Consider the following 18369-nt stretch of genomic DNA (forward strand, 5'->3'; position numbering starts at 1 on the left):
GATGCTGCTTGGCCTGCTGTGTTCATCCAGCCCTGCACCTTGTTGTCTCGGATTCTCCAGCATCTGCAGTTCCTACTATCTCTATTGAAATTGCTTATTCTGTTCAATGTTATGTGGATGTTCCCCTACCCTGAGATTGCAAAGTTTGTGATTTTTCTCAGTTCTCTGCTTCAAGGCGGACCTTTGGTGAATATTCACTGAAGCATGGCAGAATGCAGTGATCTATTACTACAGGTAGGGTGTGGCATGGAGGCAGGTTCTAACTCTGCCAAAATCAGGATTGAACTCGTGCTTGTTAGCATTAACTTGAATCACACGTTATTTGTACAACCAGCCTCACTAAATTCTCATGAGATAAGCAAGACATCTTCAAAAATTCTTGCTAAATTTTTCAAAAAAGAGAACAACGAAAGAAATGAAGTTGACATAGTTTAGATGGATTTTGAGAATGTGTTCAATAAGTTGTATAATGAGGCACTCATTAAACAAGTTCAGGCATATTGCTGTAGTTGGGATATAAAGCTAATCCTGCATGGTGAGTATTAAATCAGCATTAATTATCATTTAAAAACCTATCTGGTTCACTAGTATCTGTTTAGGCAAAGAAGTCTGGCATCCTTACCTGGGCTGGCATACATATGAATTCAGAATCGAACAATGTGGTTGACTTTTAACTGCTGTCTGAAATGGCCCAGCAAGCTACTCAGTTCAAAAGCAATTAGGGATGGACAACAAACATTGACATTGCTAGTGACACCCACTTCCCAAGACAAAATAAAAATAAAAATTATGCAAGAGGAAATGTATCAGCATGAATGGAAAGTTAGTTGTCATATAAGAGGGGTAAAAAGGATTTAAGAAATGTTGAAGTTCTGTGTCCCAGAGGTAGTTCTGGATCCATTTTGTTCTCTGTATGTATGCAATTTGCACTTGGATATACAAAATGCAATTTCAAAGTTTGCTGATGACACAGAAAAGGTTTGTCAACAGCAAGGGAAACTGTAAACATGGAAATAGGAGCAAGAGTAAGCTAGCATGTCGATCTTGTTTGGCCATTCAATGTGATTATTGCTGATCCTCTACCAGGGTGCCATAATTCTCCTTCTCCCCATGCCCTATGATGCCTTTAGACTCTGGAAATCTTTCTGTTTCGTTCTCAATTGTATTTAGTGTTTTGGCCTCCAGCCTTATTTGGTAGAGAATTCCACAGGTTCACCATCCTCTTGAGTGAAGAAATTTCTTCTCATCTCGGACCTAAATTGTGTACCCCTTGATCCCTTGTTCTAGAACCTCTCCCTACCAAAAGAAATAGGTGAAACATCATTCCTGCATCCAGACTGATCATCCCTAAATCAGTAACAAGAACAGAAATTGTTGGAAAAGCTCAACAGGTCTGGCAGCATCTGTGGAGAGAAATCCAAGTTAACTAAGGAAGGATCACTCGACCCGAAACATTAACTCTGATTTCTCTCTATGGATGCTACCAGACCTACTGAGCTTTTTCAGCAATTTCTGTTTTTGTTTCTGATTTACAGCATCCACAGTGTTTTCTGTTTATCCCTAAATGACTAATAGTTTCACGGTCACTATTAATGTGACTAGTTTTTTTTTATATATACTCCAGATTAATTAGTTGATTTCAAATTCCACCAGTTGCCAAGTTGCTGAAGTAAAAGACTTCAGTAAAGTGTGGCTAAGTGAGCAAATTGTAGAATGCACTTTAATATAGCTAAGTGTGGTGTGCATTTTGGCGGAAAAGGTATTAAGAAGAATGTATTCTGTACTGGGGTATTGGGCAAATTGAATGATTCCTGCTTTTTATGGAGGGTACATACCTGCAGTTTTCCAATTTTGTTGGTTGGATGTCAGTATTGTAGCTAGAAGCTTGGCTCAAGCTTAGTTCTGGAGTACAAGTCTTCAACATTACAAATAGGATCCAACTGAGATTAGCCATTTGTTAATAATACACTGAATAAATCAAACTGGCTAGTATGGTACACCCAAAAGCCATTTGGCTCATCATGCCTGTGCCAACTGATGACTTTGATTTACAGTGTACTTAGAATGATGTACTCGTTTGGTTCCTCAACTGTGGGCAACATTCATGCAACAAACATTTGTGGACTAGGTGAAACTGGAACAATGTACTTCACTTGCAAGTGGGCTGCTTGATATAACGATGGATGGCACCATTGTCTTAACTCTCCTACTTTATATAAATATAAAGAATATAAAGCAAAAGTTAGAGTCACTGCAAAGATTGGCATATTGCTATTGACTAGTAAACAGTTCAGCAGGAAGCCAGGAATGGTTATGTGCGTGTCCCCCTGAGACCTGTCATTTGTTAATTCTCTGCTCAGCAGGTTTTATGAGATGGTGTAATTCTGAAATACAGCTACTGACATTTTTCCTAGCCAAAGTTGTTTGTCTCCCACGGAAATAGTTGTGGATAGGGAACTTCAGCATACTTTGCTGCCAGTGGCAACTAGGGGAGGAAGATGCATCTGAGGCAGTATCATCAATATCAATCAATACAGTCAAGTGTACTCTTGAGCAGCACAAAAAGATTCATCATGGTGATATTTGACAATAGTTTAGATTGGATGGCACATTTGACATTTGAGCATGATATGGTAAGGGAAGCAGAGGCACCTGTGAGCAGTCCCCCTCTGTTGATGGAGGACAGACACAGCCATGTGCAGTTGAGCACAGACGCAGAGTCCGAGGGATCACGTACAAGGCAAGTCTGTTTGTTTGTAGCAGCAACAGGAGAATGTGCCTGAATGTCAGTTTCCCAAAGCTGTGCAAAGAATGGTGGAGTGTATTCATGTGATGAGCTCCACTATGTCATGGGCATCATGCTGAGTGGGTGCAGGGGCATCTTACAGTCAGGCATGGAATGCATGCTAAATTCAGAAGCATTGGCAGGTTAGTTGTGCTGATGATGCATGGATGGGTCACCAGATTTTCTGTAGCTGTTGCTTCCCTCAAACAAGTGTCTGCTACTGAATGGCTGGGCAAGCAGAGATTATGTCAAAGGAGCTACCCCTCACTGACATCTTTGTTATCAGCTACCCTGAACACTGAGGTACCACCTATGCTGCAAGCCCCTGTGACAGACACAGCACTTGCATTGTTGCGAGTGTAGCAGCAATTCCATTGGTGCTGCAATTCAGAGAATGTGAACCACGGCACCACAACAATATGTAAACACAGAAGAATAAGTAGCCTGTCTCTATTTCTGCCGCAACCAAGGTGGAGCAACACCAAAGAGTGACCATGCACAGATGGCCCTTATTGGTAGTTTCATGCTGTAGTTCACTTGGGTGATTTTTGTGATGTCTCAGTTCATTTATTAAATATCAGTGTAATGAAATGGTTAATGGTTGCACCCTGAATTGTGTGATGATCATCATATGATGTGCCTACAACAGTGAGAAGTGTATTTGTGACACAAAGCTGGGTGGTTGAGGAAACTGTAGCCAGTAGTTTCACTTCATCTGGGCCTGGGGATGTGAGAGACACTGCTATACAGAACTCATTTAGATGTTGCAGCACCTTTGTGTGAAATATGTACCTTCATGCCAGTTGTCAACCTGGATGAACCCTGAGGGTGAAAATCATGTCTGGATTAGTTTGGCCAAGGTCTCATTGCCAAATTGATTAGTGGTTTAATCCTTCATTTACCCTCTGGAAAATCTTGCATGCAGGATCACTGTTTTACACCATGTCTTCCTCCTTTACCTCTTCAGAAGATGTATTCTGCTGCTCAAGATCTTCATTCTCAATGTCAACACCAAAAAAGAAAAGCTCGAGGGAATGTACTTTCTCCCCTATTCCCCACTCTGTCAGCCAAGGCGGCAAAAATAGAAGTTACTGGAAAAGCTAAGCAGGCCTGGTAGCATCTGTGGAGAGAATCCAGAGTTAACGTTTTGGGTCAAGTGGTCCTTCCTTAGAACTGATGGTAGCTAGGAAAATGTCAGTTTATATGCAGAAGATAGGGAGGGGGTAAGGAGTAAACGATAGATGAGGATAGAGCCCAAAGAGAGAGATTGTCTAACTGCTCTTCTCTCTCTTTGGGCTCTATCCTCATCTTTCGTTTACTCCTTACCCCTTTCCCCTATCCTATCTTCTGCATATAAACCGACGTTTTCCTAGCTACCATCAGTTCTAAGGAAGGATCACTCGACCCAAAACATTAACTCTGATTCTTTACACAAATGCTGCCAGACCTGCTGAACTTTTCCAGCAATTTCTATTTTTTTGTCTCTGATTTACAACATTCACAGTTCTTTCAGTTTTGATTCTTAAGCAGTTGAGCATTGAGCCTTTTGGGCATCCCCTCTCCAACAAGAGACTATTTATTATTACTGCTGCTGTTTCTCCATAAGTTGTTAGCAAACCACAGTAGCTAAACCTCATATCTAGGGATGACACAGTTGCTCTATTCACAGTGACCACCACATACCAAGGCAGGAGCTCCTCTTCACTTCTCTACTGTTTTGGCAGGGTCAATAATTGCATCTGCTCTGATTAATTGAATTTTCATTTAGCAACCATCTTGTCTCCTTGGATGTGTTGCGGAAGTAGTCTGTTTCCTGATCATTCCTTCCAAAGTATCAAAAGCCCCTGCAACAAGCTTTCAAGTGGCTCTTTAACTGCCTCAGGTGATGACACTGTAAAGACAGTGACTTCTTAATTTTTCTGTATTTCTAATTGTGAACTGAAATTTGAAAAGAACTGTTTTGAAATCCAAGGTTTAATTCAGAAGCTGAGTGCCAGCAGTAGTTAGTGCTTTTTGCAGATAAGCTGGAGCCAAAGGATTGTGTATAACTGGAGCTGTAGTTAGCAACAAGTTGCTGAGTTGGTCTCTGGACTAGTGTCTATCAACAATGGCAAAGGCCTACTGACTGCCAACAATTATGTGGTTGGTTGTTAAGTAGCTCAACAGCTTGGGCTCTCTTTGTTCTCTGCGGTAAAAGCCACTTTGAACTGAAGAAAGCCAGTTTATTTTTGCTTCAGCAGTTGTTGTTAGCTATAACTTCTAATGAATATGTTGGAGACTTTTTTTATACAAGTGCAAATCAGCCACCCAGTATCTCTTGGAAACCACTGATAACATCTGGAGCAGGAAGACTGAGGAACAGTGTTCTGATCAGCCGAAGATCCTCTAATCCAGATCCTGTGTATAGAGACCACTGAACTGTTCTCCCACTTTCTGGCTGCCTGTTGAAATTGATGTCTGTCTTCCTGTCTGTCTGTATGTATGTCTGTGTAAGGGGGAGTTTATAAGGGGATGACTGTTTTAATTAGTAGAGCTGTATGCCACGTTTCCTAATAGTTTACCTGTCACTAGAGTCTATTTAATTGTAATAAACAGTCATTCTTATTAAGTACAGGAACCTGGTCAGTGATTTCTGTCAACCTGACAAACTCAGATAAATTGGGGAATTTTGCATACTTTTAAAATCTTTAACTTTTGTGATGGGGATTGATTGCCCCAACCCTCCATTTTCAGGCTGGTTACCATGACCTCACAGAATCGTAGAATTATTATGGTGCTGTCATGTGTGTACCAGCTCTATTTTCTAGTGTCAGTCTCCTGCCTATCTCCCATATCGCTGCACACCATTGCTATCCAAAAAAAAATGTCCAATGCCCTCTCGACTGCCTTGGGAGAGCTCTTGTGACCTGATGGTAATATCCTTATTCTGAGGTACCTGGTTCAAGGGTGTTTCATATCATGTCTGACCAGGTTGATTTAAAAATAACCAACAATGACTTTGTGAACAGTGGTAGTGTGCCTGCCTCTGGACCAGAAGATTCATGTTCAAGTCCCACCTGCCCAAACATGAATCATGGCCTGTCTCAATAGACTAATTAACAATCTACTATGACCCATGATAAAATCACTGGATAGTGAGACCATCTTGGGAAACTGGCATGCCACTTAGCAACACAAATTTGCTGGCTTGCCCATCTTCAAACCTGCCTCCTCCATGAAATTAAAGTCCAGCTTAATATGCTATGAGGTAATGCTCCAGATTGAAAGCATAAATTATAGATAAGATTATGAGAAAGATAAATTAATGGAGAAAACAGTTTCCAGCAATTTAGAATCAATTAGAAATTTATGTTGAGTAATGACAAGGATGAGGTTGATGATATTTTCATGGGCTTGTATAAATAAATATTTTAAGTTTGCCTGCAGATATGATAGCCACTTGTGATTTAATTGTCAATTTTAATCAATATGACATGCTTCTTTTTAAATAAGTGTCAATTTATAGTGAAACACCATATTTTTAGAGTGGACATTTAAAGTTGCAGGAGAATGTGAGCTTATATTTATTAAAGTTAGGTTTTATGCATTACTTATAAAATTTTCTAAATACCATTAGGTATTTTTACATAGGTATTTTATGCTCTTTAGAAAAGAGCATAAGAGCATAGCTGGCCATTGCCACTCTGCCGCGGAACCTGCTCTGCCACTTTAGGTTGTGGCTGATCAATGCCTTTTCCCTGTGACATCCCATATCCCTTGACGTCATAAGTGTCTAGAAATCTATCAGTCTCTATATTAAGAATATTCTAACTGAGCTTCACCAGCCCTCTGGGGTAGAGAATTCCAAAGATTCACTCTATCCTCTGACTCCTCATTACCGTTCACGTGGGTTGGTCTCACTCTGAGACTGTATTCCCTTTTTTGTATACTTCCACCTACCCCGCCAGAGGATAACATCCTTTCTGCATTCATCCTGCCTAACCCTTTAAGAATTTTGTAAATTTCTGAAATGACCTCTCATTCTTCAGACTTCAGGGAATACGGACCTCTTAGTCTTTCCTCGTAGTACAGTCCTGCCATCCCAAAAATCAGTCCAGTTAACCTCTATTATATTTTCTTTGTGGCAGGTATATCCACCCTTAGGCAAGAGGACCAAAAACAGCACACGGTATCCCATGCGTGGTCTCACCAGTGTTCTATACAATGCAAGATATCTTGACTAGTATTCAAGTCCTCTTGTGATGAATGCCAGCATTTGATATGCCTTCCAGATGACTTACTACTCTTGCATGGTAGTTTTCAGTGACCCGTGAACAAATACAACTACGTCCCTTTGGGCACTAGCACTACCCAATTTCTCACCATTTAAGTTATACTTTGTATCTTGTTTATTCCCATCAAAGTTGACTACCTCACACTTACCAACATTATATTCTATCTACCATGTTCTTGCCCACTGATTCAGTCTTGTAAAAGCATTGATCTTTGCAGGCTATTGACAAATGGGGGGTACTGTAAACTTGAAAGTAATGCAGTTATTCCTACTTTTTTATTTCCATTTGCCAGTCTTCAATCCATGCCAATATATTACCCCATCCCAATTTAGTTTACTAACTTCCCTGTCAGAGACCTTATCAAAAGCCCTCTGAAAATCCAAACACACCACATCTACTGATTTTCCCCTTATCTATTCCACTTGTAACATTTTTGGAAAACTCCAATAGGTTTGTGAAATGTAATTTCCCTTTCATAAATCCATATCGACTCCACCCAATCAACACATTATTTCCAAAGTGTCCAGTTATCACATCCTCTACAATAGGTTCTAATACTTCCCCTATTACTTCCTGCACTCCCAACACGACCCCACAGCACCTTCCCTTACACCTTCTGTGATTGCAACACCTTCCCATTTATTTACTTCCTTCCTCCCTGCCATCCAAGGCCTCAGATATACCTTCCAGGTGAATCAGCGATTTTATCTGCAGTTCATTCAGTCTGGTCTATTGTTCACTGCTCACAATGTGATCTACTATACACAGGGGAGACGAAGCGCAGATTGGATGACTGCTTTGCGCAACACCTACATTACTACTTCAGAAATGAGCCTGATTCTCTGTGCCTGCCACTTCAACACACCACCATGTTGTCTGGCAAACATCTCTGTCTCAGGCTGGCTGTGATGCTCCACGAAGCTCAGCGCAAGCTGGAAGAACAGTACCTCATTTTCTGCTTGGGAACCCTGAAATCTTCTGAATTCAACATTACGTTCAACAATTTTAGGATATCAGCACCTTCTCCCATGTCCTTACCCCAACCCCCAGACTTTGTCATCATGTGGGCTGCTACCAAAGACAACTCATTGTCAGCCAGTAATGGTCCCCATTGGCAGCTGTTCATTCTTTTAGGCTGACCTTCACCCATTCCTTTATCTGCCCAGCTGTTTTCCTCTCTCTCTCTGGGCTCCATCTTCATCGAGCGTTTACTCCTTCTTCTTCCCACCCCCCCACCCCCAATCTTTAGCATATATACCAACACTTTCCTAGCTACAATCAGTTCTGAAGAAAGGTCACTGAACCAGAAATGTTAACTCTGTTTTCTCTTTCTAAAAAGGGTTTGGATCCATTCTCTGGGATGTTCTGTAGCATTCCCTTTAAATGTAATCACTCAGACCATTCACCAGCTGGCATAAATGGGCTGTATACGTTGTGAAGTTCTGCCCTTTACACTTTGAAATTCTAATCAGATGCCCCGTAACGTGGGTGCCAATTTGTATATTTAAATTCATTTCACCAGAATTGATGGGTGTACTATGTGTATCTGTTGAGAAGCCTACTGTGGATTATATCATATGTTCTTATGAAATGTTAACTTCTGCTTTCTAACCACAGATGCTGCCAGAACTGCTGAGTATTTCTAGCATTTTATGTTTATATTTCTAATTTCCAGCATCTGCAATATTTTACATTTAAAAGAATATTGCAAGAGATTTTTTAGATATCTAAAAGGTAAGGGAGAGGCAAGGGTGGACAGGAAAATGAGGCTGGAGAAGTAGTAACAGGGAACACAGAAATAGCGGTGGAATTGAATAGGTGCTTTGCATCAGTTTTCACAGTGGAAGACACCAGCAACTTACCAGAACTTCAAGAGATTCAGGAGGCAGAGATGAGTGTCATGGCCATCACTAAGGAAGCTGAAAGGTCTGAAGGTGGATAGATCACCTGGACCAGGTGGACTAGATCCCAGGGTTTGGAAGGAGATAGCTGAGGACATTGTAGAGGCATTAGTGATTTTTCAGGAATCAGTGGGGTGGGGTGGGGGTTTGGTGGGGAGGTCCTAGACAATTGGGAAGTGGTTGATGGAACACTCCTCTTTAAGAAGGGAGGGAGGCAGAAGACCGAAACTATAGGCTGGCTAGTCTCACCTTGATTGGTAAGGCTTTAGAATCCTTTATTAAGTACAAGCTTGCAGAGTACTTGAAAGTGCATGGTAGAATAGGGCCAAGTCAGTACAACTTCTTCAAAGGTAGGTCATGTGTGCCAAATCTGTTAGAATCCTTTGAGGAGGTAATGAGCAAGTTAGACAAAGCAGGGCCAGTAGACATGATCTATTGGATTTCCAGAAAGCTTTTGACAAGGTGCCGCACAGAATACTGCTAAATATAATAAGGACCCATGTTATTGGACCAAGGTACTGACATGAATAGAGAGGGAATTGGCTGACTGACCAGTCAGAGGGTAGGGATAAAAAGATCTTTTTCGGGATGGCAGTGGAGTTCCGCAGGGGTCCACGTTGGGGGCCACAACTATTCACATTGTGCATTAATGATCTGGATGAACAAACTGAGGACATTGTTGCTAAGTTTGCAGTTGACACAAAGAAAGGTGCAGGGACAGTGTTGAGGAAGTGGAGAGGCTGCATAAGGACTTGGACTGGCTAGAAGAGTAAGCAAAGAAGTGGCGAATGGAATACAATGTGGGAAAGTGTGAGATTATGCACTTTTTGGTAGGAAGAAGAGAGGCTTTTCTATTTTCTAAATGGGGAAAGACTTCAGAAATCTGAAGCGTAAAGAAACTTGGAGTCCTAGTTCAGGATGCTCTTAAGGTTAACATACAGGTTCATTTGGCAGTTAGGAAAACAGATATACATTTCTTTTCAAGAGGAAGAAAAAACAAGAGCAAAGATGTACTGCTGAGGCTGCGTAAGGCTCTGGTCAGACCATGTTTGGAATTTTAAGGGCAGTTTTGGGCAGTGTAGCCAAGGAACGATGTGCTGGCAGTGGAGGCTGTCCAGATAAGATTTACAGGAAGATCCCAGTGATGAAGGACCTATCATATCAGGAGCAGTTGAGGACTCTGAGTCTGTGCTGTGTGGAACTGGAAGGATGAGGGGGGATCTAATTGAAAATTACAGAATACTGAAAGGCCAGGATAGAGTGGATTTAGAGAAGATGTTTGCACTAGTAGGAGAGATGAAACCCAAGAGCACAGCCTCAGAATGAAGGAACAACCCTTTAGAACTGACATATAGGATTTCTTCAGCCAGAAGGTGGTGAATCTATGGAACTCATTGCCACAGAAGATAGGTTTTTGATTGGTAAGGGATAGAAGTTACATGGATAAGGCAGGAAAGTGGGGTTGAGAAATGTATCAGCCATAATCGAACGGAGGAGCAGACTCAATGGGCCAAATGGCCTGCTTTCATACTGTAGGGATTCTAGGAGCAGAATTAAGCCATTCAGCCCATTGTGTCCACACTGACCCTCTGTAGAAGATCTCCCCCCTCCCGCCCATCATTCCCTGTAACCCTGCATTTCCCATGTCTAATCCACCTAGCCTGCACATCCCTGGATGCTCTGGGCAAGTTAACACGGCAATCCACCTAATCTGCACATCTTTGGATTGGAGCACCTGGATGAAAACCAACATGTGCACAGAGAACGTCCAACTCCACACAGGCAGTTGCCCAAGCGTGGAATTGAACCCAGATCCCTGGCGCCATGTGGCAGCAGTGCTAACCACTGAGCCACCATACCGTCTTGTATCTTACGGTTTTATGTTTGCGTGAATTGTATCAGGTTGGCTATAAGCAACCAAGATTTCACTTTCTTTTCTCCCCAGTTGTTTTCATTTGATCGCCACCTGTTTTCCCAGGCAGAAAGTCAGGTGAACAACATTTGGGAGAAAAAGATTGTTCAAGTCAGAAGTGCTCACATTTCCTGTTTAGTAATGTCAAAACTTACCACTTCACTATTTTGTACGTTAGATTTCCTCTGCAATAAATAAGAATAATTTTGTCATTTTGAATTAGTCAAATACTCAGGCTTATTTTTGAGCTTCCTACTTTTTTGTTCCTTTATATGTTCATCTTTTGTGCTAATGCTAATCCACTTTGCTCATTTTAAGTTTGGCAAATAATAAAGTAATTATTATTTGTCTTGAGGTGCTGTTTAGTAACAGATATCTGAATTTCTCAATGAGGAGTCTCCATTTTTTATTTTGTTTACAATACCTTTTAGAAATGTGTTGCATCATGGAAAGTTGTGTTCATTCCTGCAAATTTCAAAGAATAAACTTTAATTGTTTATAATTTTGTCGTGTGATGTTTGCAGGAGCTTGTAAATGAGAAATTAAATACTCAGCAAATGAGTAATGACTTGGAGAAATTGACTCATGAACTGGAAAAAATTGGGTTGAACAAGGAGCGCCTTCTTCATGATGAGCAAAGCACAGATGATAGGTAAGGCTGATGACCATTCAGCACTTTTAATAGTATGTAAAGTAATATATTGATATTTTAAATTGGAAGCATTTCCAGTAGCATTAAAACTGGCAATTAAACTTATTCCTGTTTAAAGGCATATAAACAAAAACAGAAATTACTGGAAAATCTCAGCAAGTCTGGTAACATCCATGGAGTTATTCAAGTCAGAGTTAACGTTTCGGATCCAGTGACCCTTCTTTCAGAACGAATGGTAGCTAGGAAAATGTTTTTTCTTAATACAGAAGCTAGCCTGTGGGAGAGGGGGTAAGGGGTAAATGATAGGTGGAGATAGAACCCAAAGAGAGAAGTACAGTTGGACAGACAAAGGTGTGAATAATGATCAGCCTGGGAGAATGAATGGGGGCTTTTGGTGGCTAAAAATAGGGAGTGTGTAATAACACGTGATAACAGGACCTGGTGTGTGGGGTTTGGAGGTAAGGTCATGGGAGAAGATACTCAAGCACTAAAATTGTTGAACTGGATATTGAGTCTAGAAGTCTGTAGAGTTGCCATGTGGAAAATGAGGTGCTGTTCATCCAGCTTGTGCTGAGCTTTGCTGGAGCACTGCAGCAAGCTTGAGACAGAGATGATGGCCAGAGAACAACATGGTGTGTTGAAGCGGCAGGCAACTGAAAGATCAGGGTCTTTTTTTTGCAGACAGAATGGAGTTGTTCTGTGAAGTGGACACCCAGTCTATGCTTCATTTTCCCAATGTAGAGGAGACCACGTGGGCAGAGAATGCAGTAGACTAGATTGAGTGAAGTGCAGATTAAGCGCTGGGTGTGTTTGGGCTGTTGGGGAGGGAGGAAGTAAATGGGCAAGTGTTACATATTCTGCAGTTGCAGGGGAAGGCACCGTGGGTCAGGGAGGGGTGTGGATCTCTGGGAGTGAAAAAAGGGTAGACCAGGTTGTCCTGGAGGGAATGGTCCTTGCAGAAAACTGACAAGAGCGGGGAGGAGAATATGTGTCTGATGGTGGCATCCCACTGGAGGTGCCGGAAATGGTGGCTAATGATCCTCTAGATGTGGATGCTGTTGAGATGGTAGGTGAGGACAGGGAGCCCTTATCGCTATTGTGGGAGAGAAGAGTGGCGGTGAGAGCTGAGGCACAGGAGATAGGTCGGACCTGGCTGAGGGCTCTGTCAGCTACTGTGCTGGGAAATCCTTGGTTGAGGAAGTAAGTGGAATTTCAGAGACCTCCTAGTTGAAGTTGGCATAATCAAAACAAATGCGACAGAGATGGAAGAGCTGTGAGAGTAGAATAGAGTCTTTACAGGAAGTGGGGTGTGAAGATGTATAGTCAAGGTAACTGTGGGAGTCAGTTGGTTTGCCATAGATATTGGTGGCCAACCTATTCCCCAGGAACAGAAACAGTGATGTTGAGGAAAGGAAGGGAGGAGCCCAAGATGGACCAGGTGAAGGTGAGAGCGGTGGAAATCGGAAGTGAAATTCACAAACTACCAATTCCAGATGAGCGAGGGAAGCAGCACCGATGATATAATTGATAAACCGGTGAAAGAGTTGTGCATGGAGGCCGGAATAGGACTAGAACAAGGAATGTTCCACGTACCCCACAAAGAGACAGGCTTAACTGTGGCCCATGTCAGTACCCGTGGCCACCTCTTTTCACTGAAGAAAGTGAGAGGAATTGTTTAGAGTGAAGACGAGGCTGGTGGTTGAAGGGTAGAGTTCAGGATTATATAGGATTCAAACGTAGAAGGAGCTTTCTTCCTGGAAAATGAACACGCAAGAAGCAAACTATCCCAAATAACTTAAAGTATAATAGATAACAGTTGCACCTTGAAACAGCAAACACAAAGGTCTTCAAATCATCAAAGATTTCTGGTGGGTAAAGAATGAGGTAAGTGGATACAAGCGAAACAGAAGCAATTGAAAGAAACAGCTTTTTTGGAATGAAGATTTCTTCACCCAGCACTGTAGATGCTGCTCCACCTTGAATTGAATGCGTGCACATTTCTGTTCCTGTGTCAGATTTCTCTGCCACAGTTGATGTTAGATAAAGAACTAACGTTCTGCCAGAACTGGGGACTGACCAACTTAACATCTGAATCCTTAGTTTCTCAAAATAAGGATGCTCCTATATGAGCATTGATTGCAATAACCTGGGAGCCAAATGCTATAGATTTCTCGTAACAGTCTGTCCATAATGTAAAACAAACATGTGTTTGCAATTCCTCACAAAAAATGTTTGAATATCACACGAGTCCAGTGTCTGAACAAGTTAGAAAACTAATTAATTTCATATCAAATAATTTCCTGCTACTTCCGTAAGCTTATCAACAAATTCTGTTTGATAATGTCACCCTTGGAGGGTTGCAACTGGTTGGGAAAGTTGGGAATTGTGTATCCTGAAAATTTGTAATGTCATGAGTTAGTAGGGGGGTGAAATTGAGGTATAGCAGCTCAGTGAGAGGTGGGAATGAATTAGAATTGGGTTTCTAGTCATATGTACTCACAAGTCCAGTGAAAAGTTTAGAGCCATCCCCTATGGTGACATCTTAGATACAAAGGCGTCTAGGTACAGGATCTGGTGAGTAAATTAGAAAAGTAAAGAATAAGAAGCCACCAGACCGCGTCAGGCTGGGTCTCGCCTCCAGTCCGTGCTGAACTCAACCTTGGGCTGTCTGTTCTTGCCACTGCACGGATGCCGGGGGACCTCACTCTCCGCCACGTTGGGCTCACTCGCCCCGCAATGGCTCAACTCCTCCGTCCTCTGCATGCAAAAACTTGCTGTCCACAGAAGGAAAATCAATTAAAGTACTAATTTTTAAAAAGTGAAAGAATAGAAGGAAAAACATAAAGCCGGCGGAGCAAATGAGCTCTAGGCAGGAGCCTGCATGCTCTGCTGCTATAGCACTGCCATCTGTGGCAGAAATGGGGAACCCTGGAGAGGTAAGCAATGGGGAGCTTGTTGGTTTTGATGCTGCACTCTCATATTAGATTAGGTGGGTTATAGGGGATGGATCTGGGTGGGATGCTCTGAGGGTCAATGTGGACTTTTTGGGCCGAAGGGCCTGTTTCTACTCTGTAGGGAGTCTATGATCGATGATCTGATATCTTAACTCAGTCTGCAGCAAGGCATCATACTTCATGCTTTGCAACTAAACAGTCTTTAAAATTAGAAATGCTTGAGAATAAAAGGTAGAACAGGGAAATAGGTAAACAGAGGGCCTTTCTCCTGACCATAAAGAAATGGTGGTGACAGAGAGCATTCTGACTTGATCCAAATCAGTGGAGTACTTTCGCTCTGCTTGTAACATGGGATTCTGGTTAACACTGTCAACATACATGGTCATGTGTCTCAGACTTACTGAGTATGTAAATCAATAAATTTTTTATGAACACATTTTCATATTACAGATGAACATAATGCGTTATATAAATATATGAACTTCATATACTATTTCATATGCTGTTTTGTTTGTATCAGTGGTTACATAAATTTTTAAGTTTTAAAATGGGACAGTATTGGAAATTTTGGGAAGCGGTGCCCTTATTCCAAAGGTTTCATTAAAAAAAGTAACGCTACAGCTGGAATTTATGCAGGTGCTGGGGGCCCTTATCTGCTGGGTAGAGATTCACTTAAGCGCTTAAATAGCTAGGGCCAGCCCTTTCCAATTTTCATGGATCAGTACCCACAGTTGTACAAGAATCTTCACCCACACTTGTGAACTTGTACCAGTACTTGTATCCACACCTGTAACAGTATCTTCACAACACCTGTTCCACTTTTTGCACTATACTTGTACCAGTAGCTACATACACACGTGTACAAGAATCTTTACCCACACATGTACCAGCATCTGTATCCACACCAGTACCAGTACCTGCATCCACGCTTTTGGACTCGTACCAGTTTTTACACCCACACCTGTGCCAGTATTTTCACGACACCTATTCCAGTATCTGCACTCACACATCTACAAAAATCTGTACTCAAAACTGTACCAGTATTTGTACTCAGAACTGTACCAGTATCTGTAGCCACACTCTACAGGGAGTTTAGCCATACCACAAAGAAGTATTTGTACCTACACTAGTACCAGTAACTGATACGTTTGTGACAGTACAGATGCTGACACAGATATTGGTACAGGTATGGGTACAGACATTGCACCAGTGTCCATACTAGCTGGACTCACTCCTGTACCAGGAGATGTACCCATATATGTGGAAGAATCTTACCCCACATCCGTGCCAGTATCTGCAGCCACACCTCTGCAGTATCTGCACTCACACCTGTAGCAGTGTGTGTACCCAGAACACTACCAGTGTCTGTGTTTATACCTATACCAGTGTCTACATTCTACCTGTTCTAGTAGCTACTCATTCCTTTACAAGTAGCTGTGCACTCACTTGTACAAGAATGTATACCTATGCCAACACAAGAATCTGTGCCCATACCTATGCAAGAATCTGAATGAGTGAATGATTTATTGTCACATATATCTTAGGAGATACAGTGAAAAGTATGCTTTCGCCACAATATGTTATCATTTCGAGGCATACGAGTGAAAACAAAGTACTTAAATAGAGTTAATCTTCATCAGCCGGGCTCCCAAACACAGTTCCAGGACTTTTACAAGTTCCACACTCCAGGCCTGCAATCTACTCCTTTATGACTCAGCCACCCCTTCGCCGCCAATTCTAGGAGTTCACTCATTGGGCCTACGAAGACATGGCATGTCTTCATGTTATGGTCACTGCTGGAAAGTGAAGGAAAGGGGATAAAAAGACAAAAAGGAGAGAGAGAGTAAAACAAGATGCGGTCAGCCTTGAGTCTACCTTGGGCCTACTGTGCCAATTCAGCCATCTTGAATAGCTGGGCTTGCTCTCTTCTCCGCACAGCAGGGCTCACTCTCTTCTGCTGCTGGGCCCACTTCTGCCCTGCCAAAGATGCCTTGGATAGGGGAATCCAAAACTCGAGGGTATATTTTTATGGTGAGAGGAGAAAGATTTAAAGGGGACCAAAGGGCAACCTTTTCAAACAGAGGGTAGTTTGTATGTGGAATGAACTGCAAGAGGAAGTGGCAGATGCAGGTACTCTTACAACATTTAAAAGACATTTGGACAGATATATGAATAGGAAAGGTTAGAGGGACATGGACCAAACGCAAGCAAGTGGGACTAGTTCAGTTTGGGAAAGCTGGTCGGCATGAACAAGTTGGACTGAGGAGGCTAGAGGACTCCTGGAAATAAATATTGTTGTTTTGAAAACAGTTCACATTGCTGGAGAGAAAGTGCGAACGGTCTTAGAAAATATAAAAGTGGATAAATCTCTGGTAGCTGATCTAGTGTATCCCAGGGCATTGTGGGAAGTAAGGGAGGAAATTGCACAACTCCTTGCAGAAATATTTGTATCATTATAAATATGGGTGAGGTGCGGATGACTGGAGAGTGACTAATGTTATGCCTTTGTTTTAGAAGGGATATAGGGAGAAGCCTGGGAACTAGAGACCTGTGAGTCTGACTTTAGTGGTGGGTAAGTTGTTGGAGGTGATCCTGAAAGATAGCATTTGGAGAGGCAGGGAATGATCAGGGATAGTCAGCATGGTTTTGTATGAGGGAAATCATGTCTCAAATTTGCTTGAGTTTTTTGATGGAGTAACCAAGAAGATTGATGAGGGCAGAGCAGTACACATTGTTTACTTGACTTTAGTAAAGCCCTTGACAAGGTCCCGCGTAGAAGACTAATTAATAAAGTCAGCTCACGTGGGATTCGGGGTGAGCTTGCCGATTGGATAGTTAATTCACTTAGACAGGAGACAGGGTGTGGTGGTGGTGGAGGGTTGCTATTTAGACTGGAGACCTGTGACCAGCACTGTTCCACTGGGATTGGTGCTGGGTCCACTTGTCTTTGTCATCTAAATCATTTATTAAATGACAATATAGAAGGCACGGTTTGTAAGTTTGCAGATGACATCAAAATTGGTAGTATCGTGGACAGTGAAGAAGGCTATCTAAGATTACAACAAGATCTTGATCAATTAGGTTAATGGGCTAAGGAGTGGAGATTGAGTTTAATTTAGATAAATGCGAGGTATTGCGTTTTGGGGTGGCATGGTGGCTCAGTGGTTAGCACTACTGCCTCAGAGCGCCAGGGACCCAGGTTCAGTTCCAGCCTCTGGTGATGTCTGTGTAGTTTGCACATCTTTCCTGTGTCTGTGTGGGTTTCCTCTGGGTGCTCTAGTTTCCTGCCACAGTCCAAAGATGTGCAGGTTAATTGGATTGGCCATGCCAAATTGCCCATAGTGTCCCGGGGATGCATAGGTTAAGTGGATTCGCCATGGGAAATGCAGGGTTACAGGGATAGAGGAAGGGTGGGAGTTGGTGTGGACATGTTGGGCTGAATGGCCTGTTTCCATACTATAGGGCAGGACTTCCACAATTAAAGTAGGGCCTTGGGTAGTGCTGCGGAACAGAGACACTTCAGGTTTCAGTTACCTAATTCTTTGCAGTTTGTGTCACATGTAAATAGGGGGTTAAAAAGGTATTTAGAAGGCTTACCTCAGACCTCTGAGTATAGGAGTTGGAACATCATGCTGAGGTTGTACAGGACGTTGGTGAGGCCTCTTCTGGAGTACTGTGTTCAGTTCTGGTTGCCCTGTTATAGGAAAGTTATTATTAAGCTGGACAGGGTTCAGAAGAAATTTACCAGGATGTTGCTGGTAATAGAAGAATTGAGTTATAAGGCGAGGCTGGATAGGTTGGGATTTCTTTCACAGGAGTGTAAGAGGTTGAGGTTGACCTTAGCGGTTTATAAAATCCTGAGGTGTATAGAATGGCAAGTGTCTTTTTCCT

General features: G+C 42.2%; 1 protein-coding gene across 7 annotated transcripts in view; it reads left to right on the top strand.

Moving 5' to 3' along the window:
- ccdc88ab (coiled-coil domain containing 88Ab) overlaps positions 1-18369 on the top strand; it is a 342694-nt gene that overhangs the window by 173257 nt on the left and 151068 nt on the right. For all 7 annotated transcript variants that reach the window (XM_048601173.1, XM_048601174.1, XM_048601175.1 and 4 more), the window contains one exon: positions 11397-11524. In XM_048601173.1, coding sequence (XP_048457130.1) covers positions 11397-11524 — 128 coding nt within the window. The remainder of the gene's footprint in view (positions 1-11396; positions 11525-18369) is intronic.

The sequence above is a fragment of the Rhincodon typus genome, chromosome 9 (genome assembly GCF_021869965.1).
Source record: "Rhincodon typus isolate 14 chromosome 9, sRhiTyp1.1, whole genome shotgun sequence".
Taxonomy (NCBI): domain Eukaryota; kingdom Metazoa; phylum Chordata; class Chondrichthyes; order Orectolobiformes; family Rhincodontidae; genus Rhincodon; species Rhincodon typus.